General features: G+C 41.2%; 2 protein-coding genes across 9 annotated transcripts in view; both read left to right on the top strand.

Moving 5' to 3' along the window:
• Positions 1-14,399, top strand: part of LOC103187129 (lysophospholipid acyltransferase 2) — a 63,489-nt gene extending 49,090 nt beyond the window's left edge. The window contains exons 7-13 of the mRNA XM_042333066.1: positions 1,138-1,321; positions 1,941-2,133; positions 5,739-5,842; positions 6,926-6,990; positions 10,634-10,766; positions 11,449-11,600; positions 11,790-14,399. Of these exons, the coding sequence (XP_042189000.1) occupies positions 1,138-1,321; positions 1,941-2,133; positions 5,739-5,842; positions 6,926-6,990; positions 10,634-10,766; positions 11,449-11,600; positions 11,790-11,976 (1,018 nt within the window). The 3' untranslated portion in view covers positions 11,977-14,399. The remainder of the gene's footprint in view (positions 1-1,137; positions 1,322-1,940; positions 2,134-5,738; positions 5,843-6,925; positions 6,991-10,633; positions 10,767-11,448; positions 11,601-11,789) is intronic.
• Positions 14,400-21,457: 7,058 nt separating this feature from the next.
• LOC103187116 (kinase D interacting substrate 220) overlaps positions 21,458-27,484 on the top strand; it is a 70,786-nt gene continuing 64,759 nt past the window's right edge. For 5 of the 8 annotated variants that reach the window (XM_007906474.2, XM_007906473.2, XM_007906472.2 and 2 more), the window contains exon 1: positions 21,459-21,549. The gene's annotated coding sequence lies outside the window, so the exon portion shown is untranslated. Of the gene's footprint in view, positions 21,550-22,468; positions 22,505-23,017; positions 23,092-27,484 lie in introns of those variants that run through there. The other 3 variants (XM_007906468.2, XM_007906467.2, XM_042332698.1) reach the window with 2 other exon arrangements.

Raw genomic sequence — 27,484 nt, 5'->3', positions numbered from 1 at the left:
TCTTTAATGTATCCAATTTTTGAAATCCACTTTAGAAGTCTCTTCTTCCCACCTCCCCCCATTCTGTTTGTTTCAGCTTTGCAAAGCAACCTCTTAAGTATTGGGTTTACTCTCATACCCTCATACAAGCCTTCACTACATTGAGGATGCAAACTGCTTGTCGGCCTCCCCAACTCCTCCCTCTACAGGCTGCAGATCATCCAGAACTCTGCAGCCTGTGTCCTCTCCCGCACCAGGCTCCGTGACTCCATCATCCCTATCCTCGCCCAACTCCACTGGCTTCCCATCACACGGAGGATACAGTTCAAGATCTTGGTCTTCACCTTCAAAGCCCTTCACGGTCTTGCTCCCACCTACCTCTCCGTCCTCCAACCCCCTACCACCCTGTTTGCTCCCTCCGCTCGGTGGGGTCCGGCCTGCTTCACGTCCCCCGCCTTGCTCGCCCCACTAACGGCAGGCAGGCCTTCCTCCACTCTGCACCCACCCTCTGAAACTCCATCCCACAGTCCCTCCGTCTCGCCCCCTCCCTCGCTACCTTCAAGACCCACCTCAAGACCCTCCTCTTCGACCGTGCTTTCGATCTCCCTGCTTCCTCCTCCACCCTCCCCCATCCCGACCCCCAGCTCGGGTCCGTAACTCTGTCTGTCCAGCGCCTTGGGATGTCCTCCCAATGTGATGGCGCTATACAAATGTAATATTGTTGTTTAAAATAGTTTCAGCATGACTGTTTTTTAATTGCCAATTCTGGGCTTCAACTTATGACCGATTATTTGTTCACTCCTATTAATAACACTAAGTATATTGCAGGATGAATGTAGCTATCATAAGTATAGAAACATAACTAATCACCGGAGTAGTATCATTAGTCAAAAACTTATGGAGGCTGAGTCTAGGTCATATTAAATTGTATTCCCTTTTGGGTACAATTTTTCACTGAGAATATTCTTAACCTTATATCTGCTACTGGCTGCTAATACTAAATAGTGATGTGTGTTTTTTGCATTGATAAAGTACTTTATTTTGATTGATAATATTTTCCTGCAGAGCTGGATTTTTTTAAATGTATGTCTCTAAACTCCAAAGTCATTATGAAACATTTAATATACAAATATCTTTCATTTGATTTTTGAATTTCAGAACCATGCCAAGTCTTTTGGAGTATTTAAGCTACAACTGTAATTTCATGGGTATTCTCGTAGGACCATTTTACACATACAAAGACTATATTGCTTTCATTGAAGGCAGAACATTGCACATGAAATGCACTGAAATAAATGGAGAAGGAAAAGGACACCTTGAACAAAAAGAACCTTCACCCACGGTAGGTTTTTAAATGCTGTGCCTGCATCACTATGGAATTTTCTGATCAAAGGTAGCAGAAATCAGAGTTGCCATGGTAAATCTTGTTGGCATTTTAGACTGTGTGATCGCTGTGTGCCTAAAATGCCTATATTTTTTAAAATGTAGGCACTTAGCTCTGTTTGATTCTCGACATGCTGCACTAGCAGAACTAGAAATACCGATTTGGATGTATTTTTTGTAGCAAGACAATTATTTTGGCAACATACACACTATTATTTTAACCCACACAGGTCTCAATTTAATTCCATCATCATATCCATGCTGGTAATGAGTTTCCTAAAGCACTTGGATACATTGTCCATCCGGCATGAAGGACGCTATATAAATGTTGTTTGCACGCCAAATAGTGCTTCATAAATTGCTTCATGGGTTGACAGAGTTTCTGAGGACAGAGATGGCTGAAGAACATTAACTTCTACAACTAGATTTTTTTCAGAATTGGGTTTCTAATCTTAGACGGAAAAATGATTATCAGCTGCCGTGTGAGAAAATCCACCAGTTGTGCTTGAAATGCATTTTGCGGACGAATGAAGATTGTATGTCAGTGTTTTTTTATTTCATTTTTTTTATTATTGCAGACCACTGTGCTGTTTAAGCTCCTTGTTTGTGGAATCTCTTTGTCATTTCATCTGACAATCACCAAGATGTTACCAGTGGAATACAACATTGACACAACATTCATGAATACAGCACCCTTAATTAGTCGTATAATTTATCTATATGTTTCCTTATTGGCTGCTAGACCAAAATACTACTTTGCTTGGACTCTAGGTGAGTTTTTGCAAACTGTTGTGAAAAGTGTTTATATGAGGTTTAAATGTTGGATTGTTTTTCTGCTCTATTTTATAATGCTGTGTCGTATCATTTCAGTAAGTAATAATTCTCCAGGACTAGAGAACAAAATAGTGACCTTTGTGCTTAAAACTCTGTATTGCAGAAAGGATTGAGAGTCTTATTTCTTATTTTCATTCTTGATTTTATGCAATGAGATTGAGAAACATCAGTTCTTCCAATGTTAGTGCTGTTTTAGCCAATGGGCCAATAGATGTTGCTGTCCTCATGAATCTTTCATTAAGAACTCCTGTATTTACTTTAAAAGAAACCGCATGTTTTGAAGCCAACTTGGCAGGTTGGATAATTTTGGGGTTCCCATTGTGAAGTTGGTGAATTTTCCCAACCACAATATGCAGCGTCACTGCCTCGAAACAGCAGGTGCCAGTACTTCGCCTTTTTCTACAGGGGCAAGATAGTAAATTCTATTTTTTTCCGTGTCACCTGTTCTTGATATTCATGTGTCACATGATGTGTCAAACACTATCTTTGGCCAAGAGCGTGATGTATGACTGCTGCAGGGATATTAGCTTGTCTAGGAGCACTCTCGCTGTGGAGGAAGTACCAGTTGTTTCATCTGTGCTTGTCCCGATCATGGGACAAAGTTGCAATGATTATGTTAGACACAGTGTGGTCTATTATGCATCATGTGTACTGAACGGCATGAGTAATACATTTTACATAGGGAATTGTGCCTAACAACCCATGACAAAGTGATTGTTAATCAATACTTATAATTATGTTTTATATCAATTCTATATTCATATCCTCACCCTTGTATTCAAATCCCTCCACTCCTCTGCACCCCCCTACCTCTCTGACCTCCTCTCTCCTCACAACAGTACCCGTTGCCTTTGTTCCTCCGGGTTTGGTCTCCTCCTCATCCCCCGAGTCCTCCGCTCCACCCTCGGCAGCCGTGCCTTCAGCCACGATGCCTCAAGCCTCTGGAATTCCCTTCCTCACTCCCTTCGCCTCACCCCCTCTCTTCCTATTTTCAGGTCTCTGCTGAAGACCTTTCTTTTCGACCGCATCTTTGGTCACCTTCCTCCCCCTCCCCCTGGCTCGGCCCCGGGATCCGTTACTGTGAAGCGCTCTGAGACACCGTCCGGCGTGGACGGCGCTATATGACAACAAGGTTACACTTATATAGTGCCTTTCACGTCAGGAGGATGTGAAAATCCAAGTTGTTGTTGTTATATATTTAAATATATTTATTAATTAATTGTACATTAATAAATTATATATTTATCCTCCCCTATCTACAAAACGCTTTAATTTAGTTTGTTTCTAAAAAGAAGTTGAATTGTGTTATTTATTGAATCCTTTGTGGTTGGTTTCTGTGAAACTCTTTCAGGCCTCTTCCCAATTGCACATGACACATAATAGGCTCTGTGTTGAAATTCCATCGTGTTGCAGAATTGCGGCAGTGCTTGGGGAAGTCGCCCTGCTGTGGACGGCATTATAAATGTAATTTGTTCTTGTTACTTTGACAATGACCGTCAACTGCACGTTTCTCATTTTGAGGCCTTTGGTTTTAAACCATGCAGACTGCTCCCTGGCGCCATCTTCAGGCTGATCTCAATAATGCAATTTCAATTCTAATTTCTTCAGTTCAGACAGCACGTAGCATTGTAATGCGGAGTCACTTAAAGCACGATTAACGTGTGGACCTCTACCCTCAACTCCACGACCGCCGAGGTCCTGACAGCCTGCCTGTCCGACATCGAGTCCTGGACGAGAGACAACTTTCTTCAGCTCAACGTGCGCAAAACTGAGGCCCTCCTGATTGGCTCACGTCAGCGCCTCCGCACCTCAGGCGCTGACAGCATCAGCATCCAAGGCTGCACTCTCCACCTCTCGAAGACAGTCAGGAACCTCGGGGTTCTGTTCGACCCTGAGCTGTCCTTTCTCCCCCATATCCGCGCCACAACTGGCACCACCTTCCATCACCTCCGGAACGTCGCCAGACTACGGCACTACCTCACCCCTCATGCTGCTGAAACTCTGGTCCACGCCTTTATCACTTCAAGGCTGGACTATGGGAACTCTCTCCTCGCCGGCCTTCCCGCCACCTCCCTCCACAAGCTGCAGGTCATTCAGAACTCTGCAGCTCGTGTACTGTCCCGCACCAGGCTTCGGGACCACATCACTCCCACCCTCGCTCGCCTCCACTGGCTCCCCATCCCCCAGAGGATCGAATTCAAGATCCTCATCCTCACCTACAAGGCCATTCACGGCCTCACTCCCTCCTACCTCTCCGACCTACTATCCCGCTACCTACCTGCCCGTACCCTCCGTTCCTCTGGCTCCGGTCTGCTCCACGTCCCCCGCCCCAACCGCCCTACCATCGGTGGCCGGGCCTTCAGCCTCTCAGCCCCGAGGCTCTGGAACTCCATCCCCAGTGCCTTCGCCTTGCTTCCTCCCTTTCCTCCTTCAAGGCCGGTCTCAAGACCTTTCTCTTTGACCGTGCCTTCAGCTCCCCTCTCGACTCTCTACCCCGCCTCGCTCCTCCCTTCCCTCCCCTCTCCCTGACTATTTCCCCCCTGCTCGGGTCCTGACCCAACTGTACAGCGCCTTGGGACGTCCTCCCGACGTGAAAGGCGCTCTATAAATGGAATCTTGTTGTTGTTTTTGTTGTTGTTGATCCCAATATTTACTTGCCAAGATTACTTTCAGAAAGTACGCCAGCTTGGTTTGAATTGTGATGTCTCACTTCACACCGCCAGCTGGTTTCTTGTGTGCCTTTTTTAAAAAAAAGCTGATTTCCGGGTCGTTTGGTTACTGTTAACTTCATTTTTTGTGTGATGCACTTCTATTGGCAACATATGCAGTGAATTTAGAAGTGCTAATCAGCCATTGTGCCCTATTATAAAGTGGGTTTGGATTTTATGGACTTGCCTTGCCATAGTTGCCTTGTAAAATATTTCTGATTTTTGAAGAATTAGTTTATGAATTTTATTTTACATTTTCATTTATTTCAGCCGGGACTGAAATTACTGAGTTTGAAAGTCAATGAAAGAATAAGCATAAACCAACAATACTTTCTTCACCATAAATGTCAACTGAAACCTCTATTTTCAGATGTTGACTGACATTTTGTGAACTTCTGCTTTTAATTTTTTTTATTTTGATTAATGTTGTAAGAGCATCACTGCTTTGGACTAACTGTTTTATGATGAAGATCCTTCATGTTCAGAATGTTTACTTGTCTCCTGCGGTGACTGTTGAAGTTGCCCATTTTGAGCAATCAAGTTTTCAGTGTCGGACCAGGCTGGAAATCAAATTTGGTCATTACTTTGGAGTCTGGAAGTCCAGCATTCTCCATCTCTGTGTGGGTCAAAGAACCCAGTTATTATGTATTTGCTAAAACAGAGCAATAATGTTTCTAAAAATTCCATTGGTGGATTTTATGAAACAAATTATACTACATATGAATTTCCTAGCATTTTTGGTTTGTGTAGTGCAGGAAAAACTATCCAAGTAATACTGTGCATAATACTTTCCACATCCATATTAATTTTTGCACTTGCATTTATTTTGAACAGCTGATGCCATCAACAATGCTGCAGGATTTGGTTTTAATGGTTTCAACAAAAAAGGTGATGCTCGTTGGGACTTGATTTCAAACTTGAATATTTGTAACATTGAGGTGAGAATTTGTTTTCTGCATTTTGCTTGAGGGTAATATGTTTTCTCATTTCCCACCTTGCCATTCTCCTCCATGTCTTTCTATTTACTACACCACTTGTGCCAAGACCCTGAGAATTCGTCTTCCAAGTCTAGTATTCCTGGCAAACGTGAAGGAGGCTGTAATGAGACTTCCCCTGGGAAGGTCTCCACTTGTTTCTTTTCACCTATTGAGTGAAATTCAACTGATGATCACTAAAGTTACTTTGCATGTCTCCAATGTTGATACTTTTACTATCCAGCAGAATTTCTCATACCTAAATCTTATGGAAATTTCTTCAACTAGATTCCTGAATTTAACATTTTAAATAGAAAAAGTTATATAAAATAGGTAAATCGTATAATTGATTATTATCGATTGTTGATTACTATTTATTGATTGATTTAGTACATTTTACTGCATAATGTTCAGCTCCAATGTACAATATACAGTTCATTTAAACAGAATACTTTATAGACTGATTTGTCAATGATGTATTCAGCAAGCTGTTTAAGCTAGATTGAAACTTTAGTTCTACAGAGAGCCACTGTTTATTATTGGGTTAAGATGGTTTTATTGTATTCTGAAAATTTAATTTTGCATATCGAAGTATAAGAAAATCCTTTTTTTAAAATAAACTCTGCTTGTTTCATCTATCAACACCAAATACATAGTTGAAAATGTTTGTTACCCTCTTCTCCCACCATACTTTTAATCTCAGCTGTCTCAAACACTGATTTTTGCTCCCTTTCTCTATGGCACTGCAGTCAAGTTTGGGAACTCTTGCATTACAATGAAGATAATGGTAGCCTCATATCCTTGCACTTCTTGTTGTAAAGGACTTTATTGTAAAGGCTGTAACTAACCCGTGTTTTATCTGCAACTAATACTGTATCTAATACTGACAGTGGGGGAGTTTGAAAGTAGAACTTTCAGAAACCTGACTCGGTTTATATTAACTGAGGAAAACAGGGATTTGGATTGTGTTTCCTCCTCCACCACCTCCTGTGATATACAATGTAATTTCTATTTTAGTGCTTAAATTTATTTTATTTATTTTTGCAGTTTGCTACAAGTTTTAAAATGTTCATTGACAACTGGAACATACAAACAGCTCTGTGGTTTAAAAGGTAATAATCTGAATTCCTTGCACTTAATTTAAAGAAAAGGAAAGAGTGTTCAGTGTTTCTACTTGTAGGATCAGGTGCTGTGACTTCACTCAGTCTGTGGTTCTGGATGTCTGATCTCAGCCCAAAAGATACTGAGCCAAAAACAAAGTAGTTCTGATGAGATGGGAGAATTTGAGTTTATGTTAACTTTCAAGATGTTTCACTGATGTGATAAGGCCCAAATCAAATGCAAGGATTATTATTATTTCAACCTTTTATAACTATTGTGAACTTTAAGTAGCTCTATATCATCAATTTGGTTGATGTAATACAAAGTGACTTTAACGGGGCATTATAGCAACATAGAGAACAAAGTGGCTCATATTTGTTGTTGGAGGGACAAGTTATAAACAACCGCATGATGAACTAGCCTAAAGGGGTCTTCTGGAAGAACATTATAGAGAGTGCATATACACTATTTTATGTATTTCAAAAGGATAGAGAAAATAAATTGGAACAATACTCACGATATGCCAAGACAACAGGACCAGAAGGTATAGATTGAGCGTTATGAAGAATGAGACCAGGAAATATTTGACAGGGGATCAACAGCTGGAATGGGTTATCAGGAATGGTGATTAACACCATAACAATTAGCTCATTTAAGAATTCTCAGGTGCTGCTGAATAAGACTTTAGGATTGAATTACCAAAGAGAAGAGATCAAATGGGTTACAGAGGATTTATTCATCCAAGGAGGCTCTTATTCATCCAAAATTTTCAAGATTGGGAACAAGCTTAATGAAACGTGGATGCAATTCCATATCACACCACACTGTGGCACAGCATACTTTGGGTTTCTATTTTACATGGTAACTATTTCTGTCAGGAGTAGACGACTAGTCTGTTTAGCCTTCCCATCCCGTTTCCCAAAAGATTCTTTTGGCATATTTAGCTCATTATCTAATAACCCTAAATCCTTTAAATTTTCGAGAACTAATCTAGTTCTGTTATAACTCATTCTGCTATCCATCACTCTTTTATTCATTTGCACTTCCTCTTTTGTTGCCCTAATTGTGAACTGCTGTTTAATTCCTTGTTGATGAATTTGTTTTGGCAGAAAAGCTTAGCGTTACAACATTCTGTTTGCTTTCTTAACTGCCTTTGAGCATTCTATCTATGATTCAAGGTATTTTTTTTGTGGAAGTAATCGATTTTAAGCAGAAAGGGATTTGGACATTTTCAGAATATAATACTGCATATAGATTGCCAAAAGAATGAAATATAGTGCAGTTTATCCAACTTAAACCACAAAGCTGGCCATAGAAAGCACAGTCAAAACTGAATCATCATCATACTGTTCCCTAAAAGGATGACCTAAATGTCTCTATGTGGATACTTCTCTGACTCAGGATGTTTACTCCATTGCTAGTCTAAACCTAGACGCTAAATTTAGCAATATTCTGTGCGTTTGAAATGTAATTAAGAGTCTGATGTAAGACTTGTGCAACCAAAAGTTTCATCTGCAATATTTTGTGTGTGTTGCATATTCGGTCCAAAATGCACATTTGGAAAGAATTTAAAAATTGGTAACTACAAATAGTGAGGTGGTGATTTTAAATTGCCCACATGGTAATTTATAAGAATCTGCGGGGTGAGAGAGATTGTGGGTAATTCCACCTGGCTGGTCCCAAAGTTTTTTTTAAAAAAAATGAATCTTGCACTTGTTGATGTTGTGTTCCCCTCATTAAATTTCTTTGTCAAATAGCAATAAAATTCCCTTTTTGCAATTTTGCTGACATTATTTATCTCTATTGTATATTCCACATATTCACTACTCTCAGTGTAAAGCAATCAAATCTGAACTGTCTGTTCACCTTCCCTTGTCTCAGCTTGAGTTTGTGTCTGTAATTTAATAATACTAATGATAATTGAAGGGATGTTCAGTAGTTGATGCTCATGAGGCGGTGTAATTTATTTGTAATGATCACTGCATTATCTGCTTATGTTGGATTAGATTACATTTTATATTTTAATAGTTTAAAATGTTGGACTTTAGAGGGATTTTTCACAGAGCATGACTGACGTATATGGTCTATGCTCAGCAGAGTAGATGGAGTAACTGTAGAGCGTTGCATGGGTAGGTTTATTCTACTAGTTTGAAGCATATTGTAGGTTCAGCTGGGTATTTCCAGATCAAACTTGTAAACTGCTGTCAGTTGTTACGTATGCCCAAACCATCTTCTTGTGGTTTGACTAATGCTTCGATTTAAATGTGTGTATTTTGAAGCTAACTGTAAAAAAATGTACAATTTCTATCTGAGAATAGCTATATAGATGGTAGGAAATGCACATACTCCAGTACGATTCCATACCTTCAGGTCAGGAGAGTTGGAGAATTTTTCCCATAATGTAGAAACTAAGTCATAATCTTAATACAAATTATATAGTTTCTTCCCCATGAACTAACATGTTATAGAAATTTGTGCAGTACGAGAAAATGTGAAAATATGACAGACTTTCAAGTTTTTAGGCCCTAAAGAGTTGTGTACCTTTTGTACAGATTAGGCCTCCTAAACCCAAATCCACATCACAATGAGTTAAAATAATTGTACAGATAAATAGATTGTTGCAGATAAAGAATAATGTTTGCATGATGTGTAGATTTTTAATCTGATACAAATGAACATTATGGGGATTGCTTTTGTTTGTGTGAAATTGTGCTTCAATAAAGCTGTTTTTATAATGTATACAATGCCACCTGCTTAATTTTATCATGTTGATCCCAGTATTAAATACAATTTGTGTTGCAGAAAATTAAACCAATTTAGCCTAGGTTAAACAGTCTGCTGAAAACAATTCTATTACATTTTTTACCTGTTTACACGAAGAATCTGATTTTCTTAATCTTTATTTTTATTTTATATCTTGGGTAATTAATATTTTTAATTTTATACCTTGGGTAATTATTATTGTAGCTGGTTCTTCATTAGTTGTAATGAAATGAAAATAGTGATCAGTGATGGAAAGAATCTAGAACTGGCGATAATAATCGCATCGCAGAAATGCCACCAAGATAATGTCTGGCCTGGAGAGAGACTACTACCCACTGACTTTATAAAAATAATTGCACCTGAAACAGCTTAAATGTTGTCTGTGGACTAGCCAGGAATGGACATGGCGTTCGAGTGCTGTCCCGCAGGATATCGGTTCAATCTTGTCTTAAAAGGAAGTTTTAAAGCAAATCGGACTACGGCAAATCCATTTTTTTCACTTCAGTGGCCAGACATTGACTGGTGGAATTTTTGGTGATGATTATTCCATCGCATGTTTCACCCTGTTTAGTGCACTGAAGAAGCCAACGACTCCAGTTTGGTTATTGGCTGTTGGTGTTGTGTGAAATTGTGCTCCTTCAATAAAGCCAGTTATCCCATTTTCAGAGTATGGAATAATCAAGATGAAAGTGTTTTGTACTTTTAAAACAGACCTACATTTTAATACTGTACAAAAATCTACTTGACATTAGATTAATCGTGGGAACAACTAATTTTTCCTTCTGTTCTGACCTTAATTTATAAGGTGTTTGAACATTTAAATCAATTATTAAATGCAAGAATTATTATAATTACCTGCAGTGTATTTTTTTTCTTCCCCCTTTGTTTTAGAGTTTGCTATGACCGCTGCCCTTACCATCCAACTATAGCAACCTTCATACTCTCAGCAATGTGGCATGGAGTGTACCCAGGCTATTACATGACATTTTTTACAGGAATACTCATGACATTAGCAGCACGGGCAGTAAGTAATGAATAATATTTAGTTTTTCACCTATTTTCCAGTTTTTCCAAGACAACTAAACTGTATAACTGGAATCAATGTACATCAACAATTTAATACTTGAGGGTGGAGGGCATAGCAGGTAGGATGGTGGCCAAAGGCATGGTCAAGGAAGAGGGTCTTGGAGCGTTGATAAGGGTTGGAGAGGTAGGAGGGGGAAAGGCCATGGAGGGCCTTGAAAGTGAGGAGGAGGATTTTGAACTTGATCCTCTAAGGGATGGGGAGCCAGTGGAGCTGGATGAGGGTGAGTGTGATGGGGTCTTGCAGCTGGTACAGGAGAGGACACGAACTGCAGAGTTCTGGATGATCTGCAGATTGTGGAGGGAAGAGTTGGGAAGGCTGACAAGCAGGGCGTTGGCATAGTCGAGCCTGGATGTAATGAAGGCATGTATGAGGGAAATATATGGATTCTGAATTTAGGCACGGTTCCATTCATCTGGCCAACAATCCCCCAAATGTAATTGATCTTTAACTCCATGGTTGTTTGCGGGACATTGCTGTGTGCAAACTGACTGCCATGTTTGCCCACAAACTAAACATTAACACCACTTTGCAATATGTTTCTAAAACTCTTTGAGATGTCTTGATGATGTAAGGTGCTAGATCAATTACAAAGATTATTATATTTGTTTTGTCTTTTCAGATTAGAAACAACTTCAGATTCTATTTTCTCAAGTCACCCGGTGTCAAATTATTTTATGATATCATAACCTGGTGTGCAACAATGATAGCAATAAGCTATACAGTTGCTCCATTTGTGTTGCTGTCAGTTGAATCATCTCTAAAATTCTACAGGTGAGAAGCCTCCTTAGACAATGTGACAAATATTGCCTTGGTTGTAAATTTAGCCCTATATTGTTTTAATGGGTGACCTTTCTGGAAACCAAATAATGTTGACAAATGTGTGTTTAAACAATTAATGCAACACTTTTGTGCGTAAATTTGTTCTTGAATTTTTTATTAACTGATTATTTTCTCTTCTAGTTCTTGGTATTACTCTGTCCACATTATCGCTGTTCTGGTTATAGCTGTATTGCCAATAAAACCAAGACACAAGGAAGATGAGCAAGAGTATTCAAAGCAAAAACAGATAGAAGTAGAAAACCTGCTGGTTATGAACCATGCTTCAACTATGAATAACAACTTGAACCAGGCACCAAGAGAATTGTGAACATAAAGTGTATTTGAATGGAGATTAAGATACCATCAAATCTTTACCTTCAACTTCTGAGGGTATATTAAAGAGGATACAGCATTTTGGACTCATGTGGAAAACATATGGTGAAGTGATAAAACACTTCAAAATCATCCTTAAAATGCCATACAGAAGCAAAGCTTTGTTATATTTAACAAAAGGGGGAAAGAGTTTGATGGTAAAACGTTTAATAATCCGCTATATCACAGAAAGCATATTAATGTCAGTTGATTTGAATTCATCTTTAATATATACATTACAACACTTTTTTAAAAAAATACCAAATTGTCTTTTTACACCAGACATCAAAACTGGACTTCTCAATAAGCAAGACTAAACGTAGTTGTATTTTATTTTCAAGTTATTTACGGACAGCTAAAATCATTTTTATTGTTCACAACAAATGCAACACTAATTAAAACTGGGCTAGTTACCATACAAAATTCCAGATCTGTAATACACCTCCTAAAGTTGATTGGCGGAAATGGTAAGTATTGAGAATATGTGTGGGTTCTTTAATACTTGGGTTCACCGGTGAATATGAGATCTATTAATTGTTCATAGAAACTTTTATAAATTAGCTAATTTCTTAAATTGTGTCCAATTTTGTGCATACTAAATCTTGAATACGTTATATTTGGTATTTGTATTGGTTGACTTTATGAATGACCTCCCCTCTTCTCCCCCCGCCCCCCACACACACACAATTCCAAGCCTAGTTGAATTGAAGCCACCTTGAATAAGAAATCAACAGCTATACTCAATACCTTAAGATTTTGTTTATAATGAAAGCTGAATATGGGGAAGAAGAAATTAGAGAAAGATGTTTTAAAGGTTTTGAGACTATAGCAATATTCTATTGCACTATTCCCTGGCTTTGCACTGGTATTAATGCCACTAAATAAAGTATGGGTAGTCACACTAAATAACCTGAGCTTTTCTCTCGACAAATTCTTATTTCTGAGTATTTTTAATTTTTTGTACCCAGTACATTAACACCACTTGTTTCAAAATTTTGAAAGTGCAGAGTAAGTCACAGGTGATCAGATGAGTCTTGCAGCTATTTTACTATGTCATAGTGAGTTGATTTTCAGGGTTTTTTTAAAAATTGTATGTGATGTGCAAAACATGATGGGATTGACGTGCTGTAGGTGAAAGGGTTATGAAATTAATGGTCGCCTAGGTCACACTATATTGCTACTAAGTATTGCATTTTAAGGATTGATTAAAAGTGCTGCTTTCCTGGTCAGGTGGCATTTTTTAAAGTTACACCAATTCAGATCCGTTACTGGTGCATTGAATTTGCGAGAGCCCTTTGGAGAGCACAATTTGGGGAAATGGGACAAGCTACACAGTCCATTTTGCCCCTTTGTGAATTGTGCTTCTTTTAGCGAAGGTTATTAGAAGATTGTTATTGGGTTGCTGCAGTATCTTTGTTTTTATGTAGTTAATTTCTGAAAAACATGTTTCATACTTTTTGTCTAGATTGTTGATTAAACTACACGCAGTTTAATCAGCTAAAACTACAATGCTTTCAATAATATTTTAATGCACACTCTAGTGTTCCCAAACCTTGACTCTTGCGGATGCCTGCCTCATACTCTATGGACATCACAGCTGATCCCTATTCTATCCTCAGCGAGCAGTCAGAAGGGGGAACAGTGGCTGACTTTTTCTCACCTGCCCCTTAACTCCCAGGCACTGAGGCCAATTGTAATGCCCAAAGTGCTGTCCCAGCTGAGATCAGTTAACTCAACTGAGACCTGGATTGTGACTTTTATAGAACCTGTGACATTTTAGTTGACATAGCTTACTGCATAGGTTAGCTCCTGTATTTGCCTCCATATCATTCACTATTTCTAATTAATTTCATTCTGTAAAGTGCTTTGAGACATTTCTTTTGCGTGAAAAGCACTATTATCAATGTAAGGTGTTGCTACACTTGGCAATTACTTGAGAGACTTAAACTGTTTCAGATGCTGATGGACCTGTGGTCATTTCCAAGATTCATTTTATTTTGGATTTTCACTTATTTTATTTCTAGATGTTGCTAGTTTTTCCCTAAATGATAAAAACTGTGGGGATCTGGACTGCTGTCCTTCATAATAAGAGCTGTGTTTGTGGGGAAAGGTGACAAACAATGATTTTGTTATGCTTCAATGGTGCCTATTAAATGTCCCCAGAATATGTGGTGTGATGGTAAATGGGATGATTCAAAGTAATTGAATTTATCACTGTTCACTGAAATGGGTGGTGCAAAAGCCTGAGTCTTTTCACTTAGAGTATTAATAACTGTTCCAGAAAATCTGTTCCTCGCCCTCTTCAGCTCCCGCCCCTACCTCAGGTGCCTGGCCAGCACTCTGAAGCACTTTTATGAATTGTAACCTTTTATGTAATTGTGAAAAAGATGGTACACACATATATAATAAACTACCAAGGTATTTGTGAGTAGTATCACCTGATTGTTTAGAAAGAATACAATTTCTGTCATTGGTATAAACTGGTATTGGTAAATTGACGATTCTATTTTTGTGTAACTTTGCTTAATTCTTTGAGGTATTCCATGAGAAGTTTAATACAAAATCACCAGCAGGGAGCAGAGGGACAGGTCTTTGAAATTCAGATTGTTTCTACAGGGTACCCGTATGTTGTCTTTGTGTTTGCATAAATTAGAATTGTTTTTACAATCACAATAGATGGGGGGGGGGGGGGGGGGGGGGGGGGGGGGGGGGGGAATTTTATAACCACAAAGCCATATGTGCACTTGTTTTTTTTAAAAAAAGACAAGTTCCTGCCGGAGAAAAAGATTAATAGATGCTTCTTGTAGTTTGGGTTTTGAACAATTGGCAAATTATTTGTGAAAGTCTTTGGTTAAGTGAAAGAACTCGTAAAGGAGATTTTGCTGACTTACTCTGTTGATTTTATATTGCCTTACTTTTTTCCTGAATTTTAAGTGGGTCATTTTCTTTTACCAAAACAATCCATGCTGCATCACAAAGCATGCCAGCATATTTGTGCTGTGCTTTGTATTTTCAGATATCTTGTGCCCAGGAATCTACAGGACCATAAACGATCTTTGCAGTCCATTTGGCTAGCCCTCAATTTGAAATATTTCCCAAACTATACCCTAATTATCACCTTGAAAAAATTGTTCTATAGTCACCACCATCTGCATTCAATCTAAACTCACTCTTCACCTTCCCTATCATTTATGCATTTATTTCAAAAATATCAATATTATGGTCAATAAATTTGTTATACTGGTATGATAAATTACTATTCTACTACTTGTAGTTAACCTCTTAGTCTGATTGCATTTAATGCTGGTTGTTAGAATTTTTTAAAGTTTTAAGATAATACATTATTTGAGGATAATTAATCTTACATTTAAACAATTATTTAAAACATTTTCTATAAATAAAATACAGAATTGAATTAACCTCACTCAAACAACAAATCATTGAGATTTATATAAAAACTGCTCCATCTTTGAGTGGATGTTTAATGTTTAGCTAGGAATCCATGAAAGATGACATTTGTTTCATTTCTAATTAATCATTCTGTAAATGTGATTTGAGACTCATCTTTCCTGTAAATTGTTGTGATATCGTAAATTATTATGTGATAATCAGGGCAAGATGCAGGTTTCGGATCCAGACTTGTCTGAATCTACACTTGCAAACTAATAAAAAAAGCTTTAATGCCATCAGCTGAGCATTCTGTTGCTTCCTCACATGCAGTTGAAATGGCATTTTTTTTATAGCTTTTATTACCAATGGTATTGGTATAGCTATTATTGCCACTCAGCTACCGACTTAACTGCTGGAACTGGCAGCCCACATCTAATAAATGTGCAGATGTTATTGCCTCTGACAATTTAGGGACCACCAGAAGGGCTGGTCTCTGAATATCGGAGTCCTTCCTTTGTTCATGCGAGTATTAAAGTAAACAGCTGTGCCACTGATGGCAGACATGATAAACCAACATGGCTGCTGTCAGGCTGAGCAGTTGTGCTCTCCTGCTCCCTTAAGCACTGCTTGTTTCATTACCACTCCTCAGATATTGGTGAAGCTGTTAGAACAAAAAGAAAAATGGTTTAAAATGTCTCCAAAGCTATGAATAAATGCAAGCCACTATTTAACATAAATGTGCAATTTAAACCATAAGCAAATAGTAAAACACAAAGTAGTATTAAGAGATGTGAGTATAGTGTTTTACAGTGGAATCTCGGTTTTACCCCCCAGTCACAATTTGATTTTTTGTAGCATCTTGAGTTACATTTTAAATGTACAAAACTTTTTTTGATATTGTGAATCCTACCAAGAATATTTAGCTGATGTACAGTAGTACCTCTACATCAGAATTTTCTCTGGGTGCTGTGGGATTGTGAGCTACAGGCCCAATTTATCCTGCATTGGTCATTTGGATTTGCACCATTTCTGGTTTCAAATTGTAACTACATTGTTACTTTTATACTAATAAATAACAATAAAATACCCCAAATTGTTGACAATAAGTAAAATAAATGGACAAACAACAACAAATTACATTTGTATAGCGCCTTTCACATCAGGAGTGAATGAACTGAAATAACTGACTTATATTAATGGAGACTAGTTTTCGAACTGCATCATAAAATTCTCCCTACAAGTAATACATGCACGCAAAATTATTCCTAGTTTGGGATTTTTAACAACCACTGGTAGCTAATGAATGATAAAAACAGATAATTCTGTTTTTCAGATCTGAAGAGTCTTTGGTGTCTTAATCCCACCTTCCTCCTTTGAATGACCTATTGGCTATGGTTTCCAGTATTAGTGTAGTATAAAGTTTATTTCAATGTTGTGAATCATTTTACGAATCACTTTAGGAAAATTTGTAGACTTCAAATTCCTATGAACATGCGTTTTAGCCATTAGAAATTGGGAGTAATTCTAATTGTTTATAATTTATCAAAAATGATCAAAAGACAACTATTAATTGGTTAACAATCCTGATTCACTCACACGTTCTATATTACATTTCTTTTGAGTGCAGTATTTTTGTGACATTGTATATCCTCAGTGGAAATTAACCAAGAAAACAATTTTTTTAAAAATGTTAATTCAAGCTATTCCCAAAGTGGGGTTTGCATGGCACGATGTATATGCTTAGTTCTGCATTTGATGTGAGAAAGCAGAGGCAAATTACAACTAAGTAGTGGTACCTTGCTAGAAATATGGTGTATCGTGCACCATCACTTTTGCACTTTTTTTTCTCCTTATCTCCCTCTCCCATCTGCGCCCCCGCTTAAGTTGAGGCAACTGTTCTCAGCTGGGGAAGTAAAATGGGTGCTGTAATTAGCTTTATTATCCTAGGGTGGGTATCACCCAGCTCTTGAATATCAGCCAGCGACAAAAGACTATGTTGGGTGAGGAGGATTGGGATCAACTGATTGGATTGAACGTTCATATATGATTAAGGTCATTAAGGGTGAAGTTTCTGGTGCACACCCATGCATTCATATTCTCAGAAGAAGCAAAAAAAAATACCCTCAGGAGAGAGAATTCAGAGAGTTTAGTACTAGTCCTCCAGAGACCTAACTAAAATGAATCCTCGCTTCATTCCCTTGATTCAAATATTGCCATATTTTCTTTGTAGCATTGTGGTGAGTGAGGTAAGATGATAGGATTTTCATTCCACATATGACAGTCTTATAGTTAAGCACAATTAACATTTGATTTGGTGCATCAAGTTTACAATTTCAAAAAATATATATTTGAACATTGCATTGTTTGGATATAAACTGGAAAGAAATTAAACCAAATGAGGAAAAAAGATGAACTGCAATAATTGCATGACTTATTTTAAAATCTCTGGCTCACTTATGCAAATTTGTTTTACACCAGATGTTACTATTTGTGTTAGACCATTTTTATAAAAGACTTGAATAAAAATGTGAGAACATTTCAAATGCTAACATTTTATGACAAATATGTATTTAGTGACCAAAATAAAATGCAGTTTATTTTTCTATAAATACCACACAAAACAGGATTTTTCATTGTCCTCATAATTGAAGGAATAAATGTTCCCTCTGTGGCTTTGTGTTTTTCAGTGTTTTATTGCACGCTTAAACTAAATATGATCACCAAAATATGCCTTCCCAATTTTCACTATGTGTGTTATCTGTTTTAGTATTGGAAAATTATAGTCTAATATTTTTAGAAGACTGATGATCATTTTTTTCTGTTTGTGAAACTGTGTCAAAGATTCTGTGATATTCTTTCAAGGCTTAAAATAATTCTTCACTAGAAATATTATTCTTGAGACTAGTTTTAAAACAACTTCACTATTTTGTACAGTGTGGCAATTATTTTTGATTTTTGATACATTCTGCCAACTGTTTATAAGTGTTTGTAACAAGTGGTATCTCATTTATTTGTGTGATTTTGTGATTAAAACAAACAGAAAAACAAGACTTTTCCTCTTTCTTCACACCCCTCCTTGAACAATTGGATGGATCTAAGGTGTTTATTCTGCTTAGTGATTAAGTCCCAGTAGGGGACAGTTATTATGGGCAGTAATGCATTGTCTTCCCTTCTAGACATGGATGACTTTAAGTGTGATTTTAGGTGGAATAATGAACTGGTTAAGCAAGATTAGCTATAGATTTAATTTGAGATTTTAGAATTAAAGATCGTGTTCAATGAGTACTTGATGGGACTATGGTGCATGTCAAGAAGCTGAGTGTAGTTTAAAACAAAAACGCACACGGTAGGCTCTTCCTGAAAAAGCCCTTTCAGATAAACAAAAATTACACGTATTCAGATCATGGAATAGCTCTAATTTAAATGCTTGCTTATTCAAAATAATTTAAGCGATTTCTTCCCTCCATGAGTTGGACCCTGGGTATGACCTAAGTTCTCCCAAGTTAGTGTGACATACCTAATTCTCCCAGATTGATGTGAGGTACTCTGCAGGAGCAGGTTAGCCTGCACCTGGATTACTTAAATTCTAACATGAAGGGGAGGAAGACGATTGATTATAGCAACCATGCTATTCCACAATGTTAGAGGGATGAATTTTCATCCATACCTGCCATGTGATTGTAATACTCTTGTGGATGACAGACGTCCCTCTTAACATCCGTGCCATGATCCAGTCTGCTTTTCCCCCACCTCCGCAACATCGCCCGGTTCCACCACTGCCTCTTAGGCTGCCGAAACTCTCATCCATGCATTCATCACTTCAAGGCTTGACTATGCCAAATCCCTGCTTGTCGGCCTCACCAACTCTTCCTTCTACAGATTGCAGATCATCCAAAACTCTGAAGCTTGTGTCCTCTCCTGCATCAGGCTCCGTGACCCTATCACCCCCACCTTCGCCCGACTCAATTGGCTCTCCATCCCCCAGAGGATAATATAATAACTCTTGCATTTGATATTGTGCTGTTCATGTCTTCTAGATGTCTCAAAGCACTTCACAGAATATACTGTAAAATGAATTCACTCTATATTTGTGGGCGAATAGAATTCAAAATTGGATAGAGTTCAAAATCCTCGTCCTCGACTTCAAAGCCCTCCTTCCTACCTCTGTCACCTACTAACTCCATATCAACCTGTCTGCTCCTTCTGCTCAGCAGGCTCTGGGCTGCTCCATGTCAACAACTACAACTTGGATTTATATAGCGCCCTCCATGCCGGAAGGCATCTCAGAGTGCTTAAATGTCCTCTGCCTGGTCCACCACGTCATCAGTGGTCGGTCTTTCAGCCTCTCTGCCCCCACCCTTTGGAACTCCATCTTACAATCCCTTCACCTTGCTCCTTCCTTGCCTCCTTCAAGGACATCTCAAGAAACTGCTCTTCGACCATGCCTTTAGTCACCCTCCTGCCCCTACCCTCCATCCCTTCTGATCCCAACTCCCAGCTCTGATCCAAATCCCTGACTGTCTGGCGCCTCGGGACGTCCTGTAGACGTGAAAGGCGCTAAACAAATGTAATATTGTATTAACATCTCCCTAGTGGTGAAATCAAGGATGCACACTCCACCTCACTGAACCAGTCTGGAAGGAAACTTGGCATCTTGTTTGACCCTCAACTATTCTTTCTGCCCCACATCCGTGCCGTGACCCGCTCTGCCTTCCCCCCGGTCTGCAATATTGTTCAGCTCAGCCACTGTCTCACACCACTGAAAATCTCATACTCGCATTCATAACATCCAGGCTTGTCTATGCAAACTCTCTGCTTGTTGGCCTTGCCAACTTCTCCGTCCACAGGCTGCAGATCATCCAGAACTCTGCAGCCTCTGTTGTCTCCCACACCAGGCTCCATGACTCCTATCAGCCCCATCCTTGCCTGACTCTACTGGCTTCCCATCACACAAAAGATACAGTTCAAGATCTTGGTCCTCAGCTTCAAAGCTCTCCATGGTCTCGTTCCCACCTAACTGTGACCGCCTAACCCCCTCCCAACCTGCTCGCTCCCTCCGCTCAGCGAGCTCCAGCCTGCTTCACGTCCCCCACTTTGCTCGCCCCACCACCGGCGGGTGGGCCTTCAGCCACTCTGGCCCCACCCTCTGGACCTCCATCCCGCAGTCCCTCCACCTCGTCCCCTCACTTGCCTCTTTCAAGACCCTCCCTCTTCGACTGCCTTCGATCCCTCCTCCCGCCACTCTCCCCAATCCCGATCCCCAACTCGGGTCTGAAACATTGATTGTCCAACGCCTTCCCAACTCTACAAATGTAATTTTGTTGGCAGTGTTGTTGCTAAGTAATTTAGTGCCCAGTTATTAGTTAACTTTATTGGAACCACAATATTTGAAACTCACTGGTGCTGTCCACAATTTCAAATAGCACCTCATTGTGAGTTCCACACGTGGCCGATACATGTGCAGAAACTGACTGAACTGCTCGCCGGGGTCCGAACCACACGGGTGCTGCTGCCGCCCAACTTTGCAGATGGAGTTTTCAGAAAAGTGGCCTCTCGGAGGCGGCTTTCACGGATCCTCGGCGAGCGGTTGGTGGAAAGGAAGTTAACCCAGGATAAGCAATTGGGGTTGCAGGAGCTGGAAAGCATTTCCTTGCAAAGGAGGATAGTGACCTGCGCAAACCAATAATAATAATAATAATCCTTGCATTTGATACAGCGCTTTTCACGTCGGGAGGACGTCCCAAAACGCTTCACAGAACACACTGTAAAGTGAATTGAGTGTATATTTGTGGGCGAACGCGGCAGCCAATTGCGCACAGCAATGTCCCACAAACAGTCGCGGATTGAAAATGACCAATTTATTATTGTTTTGGGGTTTTGGAGGGATTGTTATTATTAACCCAGTGTCGGCTGAGAGGAGGGGACGAGACACCCACACACAGGGCAATGACCAGGCGGAGACCCGGAATGCGCCGACGTCATTTGATTGACATGGTCGGAGGCGGGGCGAGATTCTGTGACGAGCTGACGTTGAGCGGCAGTATCACGTGACCGTGTTTACGTCGTGATACGATGGCGACGGGAGGAGTTCAGGCGGAGGCAGTGGAGAGGAGAGCAGCAGCAGCGGCGGCTCCGGCAGGTGAGTGACGGCCTCGAGCGCTCCTTTGTTCATCAGGAGGAGCGCGAGCGCCCACTTCGCGGATTCTGGGCCCCGGCTCGCGCGTTTGCCGTTGGTTCTCGGAGGGGCCATCGCCCCCTCCCCCCCCCCCACCCCAGGCCCGCCAGCCCCCCCCCTCCCCGGCCCGCCACCCCCCCCTCCCCCGGCCCGCCACCCCCCCTCCCCGGCCCTGCCACCCCCCCTTCCCCGGCCCGCCACCCCCCCTCCCAGGCCCGCCACCCCCCCCCCCCCCGGCCCGCCACCCCCCCTCCCCGGCCCGCCACCCCCCCCCCCCCCCCCGGCCCCGCCAACCCCCCCTCCCCGCCGCCCCCCCAGCCCCGGGCCCCGCGCCCCCCCCAGCCCGGGCCCCGCTCCCCCCCCCCAGCCCCGGGCCCCGCTCCCCCCCTCCCCCAGCCCCGGGCCCCGCTCCCCCCCCAGCCCCGGGCCCCGCTCCCCCCCCCCCCAGCCCCGGGCCCCGCTCCCCCCCCCCCCCAGCCCCGGGCCCGCTCCCCCCCCCCACCCCGGGCCCCGCTCCCAGCCCCGGGCCCCGCTCCCCCCCCGCCCCGGGCCAGCCAGCCCCGGGCCCGCTCCCCCCCCCAGCCCCGGGCCCCGCTCCCCCCCCCAGCCCCGGGCCCCGCTCCCCTCCCCCAGCCCCGGGCCCCGCTCCCCCCCCCCCCCCAGCCCCGGGCCCCGCTCCCCCCCCCAGCCCCGGGCCCCGCTCCCCCCCCCAGCCCCGGGCCCCGCTCCCCCCCCCCCAGCCCCGGGCCCCGCTCCCAGCCCCGGGCCCCGCCCCCCCCCAGCCCCGGCCCCCCAGCCCCGGGCCCCGCTCCAGCCCCGGCCCCGCCCCCAGCCCCGGCCCCCCGGGGTTATATATCTGCCGGGTGTTGGCCGCTGACGGGCGGGTGTTGTTGGCCGCGGATGCGGTGTTCTCCTGACTGTGAGCTGACAGCGGTGCCTTCAGCCCTCACACCCGCTATTGTTTTTAACCACTTATCGTCATTGTATTGCACCAGAGGTTTGATTCTCGGCCGCGATCGCCTCTTGAAACAATATTGATTGGGTGTTTTTTTTTTTGCATTTTTGAAGGCGTTGTCTTTCCTCGAAATAATAATAATAATATTGATATAGCGCCTTATCGCGTTGTCGAGACGTCTCAACGCACTTCGCAGACTATATTGTAACGTGGATTGACTGTGTATTTTGTGGGCGACAATTTCAACAAATCTCATTCGTTTTTTTGTTGAATTAATTGGTGGATTCCAAACCCTTCTGCTTTCCCTGCAGTTTAAAAAAAAATGAACTCAATTAATGTGTATGTAACAGTATTTTTTTGACACGAGGTGGTACCACGGAGGAAGACTGAAATCGCAATTTTATTCTGTGATTCGATGTTGAATCCAGTGGACAATTCAGCTTTTGGAATAACTAATATACTATTTCCTTTGTGAAGTTCTCTCAACAGCATTTGATGTACTTTCTCGGAACATATTGGACTAAAGTAATAGAATCTGCAAGTTATACACGGTACAGAAATACTGTTCGAAAACATCGCACTTTATGTTTTATAATTTCATCCATCTCTTTTAGTATTGAACTTTGACGGTGGTTCTTACGTAGTGCTTGAGTTTGGGGGTATGTGAGTAGCTGGAAGCAGAGATCAGCGAAAAAATATTGTTCCTTGTATATGAGTACGCAGCTGGAAGGGAAGACATGGAACTGAATACAGCAATTTTAGGCTTGTAATTCTGTGACATGTACCGGATCTTTACAGGAAAGATATTTGGGGGAATGTTAACTGAGCAAAACCAGTTGGTCTAAAACTTCGAGGATACTTGTGCGAGGTGTGAACTAATTGTGTTATCTTATGCTGAACAATTTCATTAGATGAATTAAACAAGTAAACAGGAGAGATTGGGAAACATTTTGTACGCAGAGCTGTTAGGATTTGGAATGGCCTGGGAGTGGAGGTTGAAGCAGAATCCATATTACCTTCAAAAGGGAACAAGATAGATACCCAGGGAGTAAACCACAAGGGTATGGGGAAAGGCAGTTCATGGGACTGAAAGCATTGCTCTTCGGAAGATCTAACATAGATTTTACATAGTACTGTAGCCAATCTAGTGTTATACCTTCACTATTGTAGCACATTCTTCCAGTCTTTCATTCTATTTGCCTTTCTTTGTGTTTTTCATCGTCTTTAACTTTCTGCCTCTCGCTGAGTTTCTTTTCAAGCCTCTGAAGGTACATGAGCAATCCTTTGTGTGGTCTTTGTTGAAAATTGAAGGAAATACAGTATGTGACATAATACCAAAATGATGTTTGATCTCATCTGTTGTGCATCTGGGCCCCCAATAGAATTTTGCAGGACTTGGGCATCTCAGAATTTAGTCGGTGGATTCAGTTAGTATCTGCATAATCGGATTTTTTTGCAACAGTTTTTATTAAGTTACCAGAACAGTGAATACTGTCTGTGGAAAATGATAATAGTAAGGAGTTCAGTTAGCCATTTAGTTGAAAAGCTCTCAACTGTGACTGATTTTGAAATTAAAGCCACTTTAGTTACAGTGGAAGATTTCTGAATAATGCTCAGTTCTATTTCGGGCTATTTATTGGACAAAACTGGATTTTGAATGAATTCATGGTCATCAGTGCTAAAGCAATTCAAGAAGTACATTAAACAGTTATTGGATTTGCAGGAAATATTTTATCACAAAGAATTTGGACTGATTTTTTTTTCAACATTTGAATTTAATGTCTCCTAAGTGGGTAAATAAATTGCATGCCATCTCAAAGCCCAGAGGCACTTATATTTCTCATAACGGGAAAATCAACTGCTTTTTCCACTATATGGATTGACAGGCGGTCTAAATATTCAAATTTAGTTCTGTTCTATTTGCAATATTTCAATTAACTCCACATGGCTGACAGAACTTTTGGAGATGAGATGAATGTGAGTGTTCTATGTCATGTTAATTGCTTTGCAAAGTATCTTATTGGTTTACCTAGTGATTTTGAGTTGCTGATCAGACCAGTAATGATAAAGCACATGTGTTTAACTGATGTTTCAGGAGAGTGCCTTGCAATGTATTCACTTTCAAAAATTGCTTTGTTAGTATTGTAGGTAATGGTACATCTATAAACCATAACCACGTGATTTTTGATGTTGTCAGTCAAATGTGTTGGCTTAGGATATTGAATAGTCACTGTGTATATAAGCTAGATGGTACAATCTTAAAGGGGTTTATATAAGTAAATCTTTGAAGGTGGCAGGACAGGTAGGTAAAGCTGTTAAAAAGCATACGGGATACTAGACTTTATAAATAGGAGCATAGAATACAAAAGTCAGGAAGTTGTGATGAACGTTTATAAAGGTTAAGAGGAGTAATCCAAGGATACCGATTTAAAATAGTTGTTAAAAGAAACAGAGGTGAGGAGAAATTATTTTACACAACAAGTTGTTCGGATCTGGAATGCATTGCCTGAAAGGGTGGTGGAAGCCGATTCAATAACAACTTTTAAGAGAGAAGTAGATAATTATTTGGGGAGGACAAGTTTGCAGGGCTACGGGGAGAGAGCGGGGGATTGGGATTGATTTGGGGAGCTCTTTTCAAAGTGTCAGCACAGACACAATGGGTCGAATGGCCTCCTTCTGTTCTGTATAATTCTATGATCGCCATCCACAGTCCTGGTTTGTTACTGTACAGTTATGTTGGATGAGTAATTTATGAAATAGTTTACTTCACATTTCATAACTATTTGTTGAAATGAAATCTTTTCTAAAGTCGCAGAAGCAGAGCATGGTGTAACTAACATACGTGGAAGGTTTTAAAAATCCTTGAGCAGAATTTTGTGAAACCATTAATTTACCCACAATAATTGCATACTAAACCTAGGCTCCGCCGATTTGCTTAGTGAGTTTATTTTACTTAGTGAGCAATAACAACAACTATTTGTATTTATATAGTGCCTTTCACTTCAGGAGGCTGTACCAAAGTGTTGGACAGTTGAGGATTTGCACCCGAACTGGAGGTTGGATTCAGGAGGGGTGGGACGATGATCAAAGACGCAGTCAAAGAGGAAGGTCTTGAGATGGTGTTTGAAGGAGATGAGGAAAGAGGACGAGGTGAAGGGACTCCAGGATGGAGTTCCAAGAGACTGAGGGCAGAGAGGCTTAAGGCTCGACTGCTGATGGTGGGGCACGCAGGTTGGGGTTTGTGAAGCAAACCAGTGCCTACGGAATGGAAGGAATGAGTGAGTCTGTAGGGGTTTAGAAGGTCTTCCGATGGGGTGGGGCAACACCGTGGAGGGATTTGCTCGTGAGGATGAGGAAATTGAACTTGAGCCTCTGGGGGAGAGGAAGCCAGGGGAATTGGGCAAGGATGGGGGTGGTTGGCTTGTGTAGCCTCGTGCAGGAGAGAACTCAAGCTGCAGAGTTCTGAATGGTTTGCAGCTTGTGAGGGAAGAGTTGGGAAGTCTGGTGAGTGGAGAGTTGGCATTGTCAGGCCTAGATGTGACAAAAGCACGGAGAAAGGTAGAGGGGAGAATAATGGTGGAGTGCCAATGTTGTGGAGGTGGGGAAAAGCTGAACAGGTCAAGGCACAAGGATTTAAAGGAGAGTTGAGTCGAGCAAGATACCAAGGTTCCTGACTAGCTCAGTGAGGTGGAGTGTACATCCGTGTAGATTGATGCTGTCAGCACTTGAGGTGACAAGGCACGAACAGAAGTCAAGAAGGACATTCAACAGGAGAAACCTAACGCTCATCCAGGACTTGAGGTCTGACAGGTGATCAGTCAGAACACCAGTGCTCCTGGAATCTAGGGTGGAGGTAGGGAGATAGAATTGGGTGTCATCCACATACATGTGGAAGTTAACCCCAATACTGTAGATGACATCGCCGAGCAGGAACATGTAGAAATTAAAGAGGAGAGGACTGAGGATAGATCCCCGAGGAATGCCGCATGTCGTGATGTTGCAGGGAGGGAGCCATTGGCATTTGATATAGCGCCTGATCGCATTGTCAAGGTGTCTCGAAGAGCTTCGTAAAGTTTATTGTAAAGTCGATTGACTGTATTTTGGGGGCGAACCTTAAAACATAACTTACAGTGACTACAAATCTACTTATATACCAGTAAATGAGATGGATCGTTTGTGTATTAGATTAGATTAATATCAGTTAGGCACCATATTTACTTCCAATAAAATTTCAGTTTCATTTTTGATACCATTATTTTGTTTGAAAATTCACTTTGAAATAAAATTTACATATGATTAACTGTTTGGAATATTACATTTGAACATAAACCTGAATCTGAATTCTTAACAAAACAAAGGCTTAGAATACAATACAAATCAACAGTTATATAGCACCTTTCACATCAGGAGGATTTCCCAAGGCATTGAACTATCTAAGGTGTGTACCCAAGCTGAGGGTGGGAGCCGAGGGGGTGGGATTAAGAAGAGGAGAAAGATGACCGAAAAGCATGGTCAGAGAGAAGATCTTGAGGTGGACCTTGGACAGGGAAGTTGAAGATCCTCTGGGATGGAGTTCCATAGGGTGGGGGCAGATATGCTGAAAGCCTGACTGGCGATGGTGAAGCAGGGGATGTGAAACAGACTGGATTGGTAGAGTTTGAGAAGTTTGCAGAAGTAAGATGGGGCAAGATCATGGAGGAGGTTAAAGGTAAAGGCTTAATTCTGTCAATGTAAAAATTAGTAGTATTAATCCCTTTTGACCATCTGTGATATTGGAAGCTGTATAGGAAAGAGGAAGCTGCTAATGAGAATAATAACACTAAAGAAAAACAAGTGCAAATCTCTATGGTAGGTAAGATTTGCCTTTTGATGCAATTCATGATAAAATACAGCCGTGCCGATAGAAAACATGATGCGTTATAGCCTCTTGCATCCAAGAAGACT

The sequence above is a fragment of the Callorhinchus milii genome, unplaced genomic scaffold, assembly GCF_018977255.1.
Source record: "Callorhinchus milii isolate IMCB2004 unplaced genomic scaffold, IMCB_Cmil_1.0 Scaffold3, whole genome shotgun sequence".
In the NCBI taxonomy this organism is placed as follows: Eukaryota; Metazoa; Chordata; class Chondrichthyes; order Chimaeriformes; family Callorhinchidae; genus Callorhinchus; species Callorhinchus milii.
The sequence above is the reverse complement of the archived record's forward strand: the minus strand, read 5'-3'. Positions and strand labels throughout refer to the sequence as shown.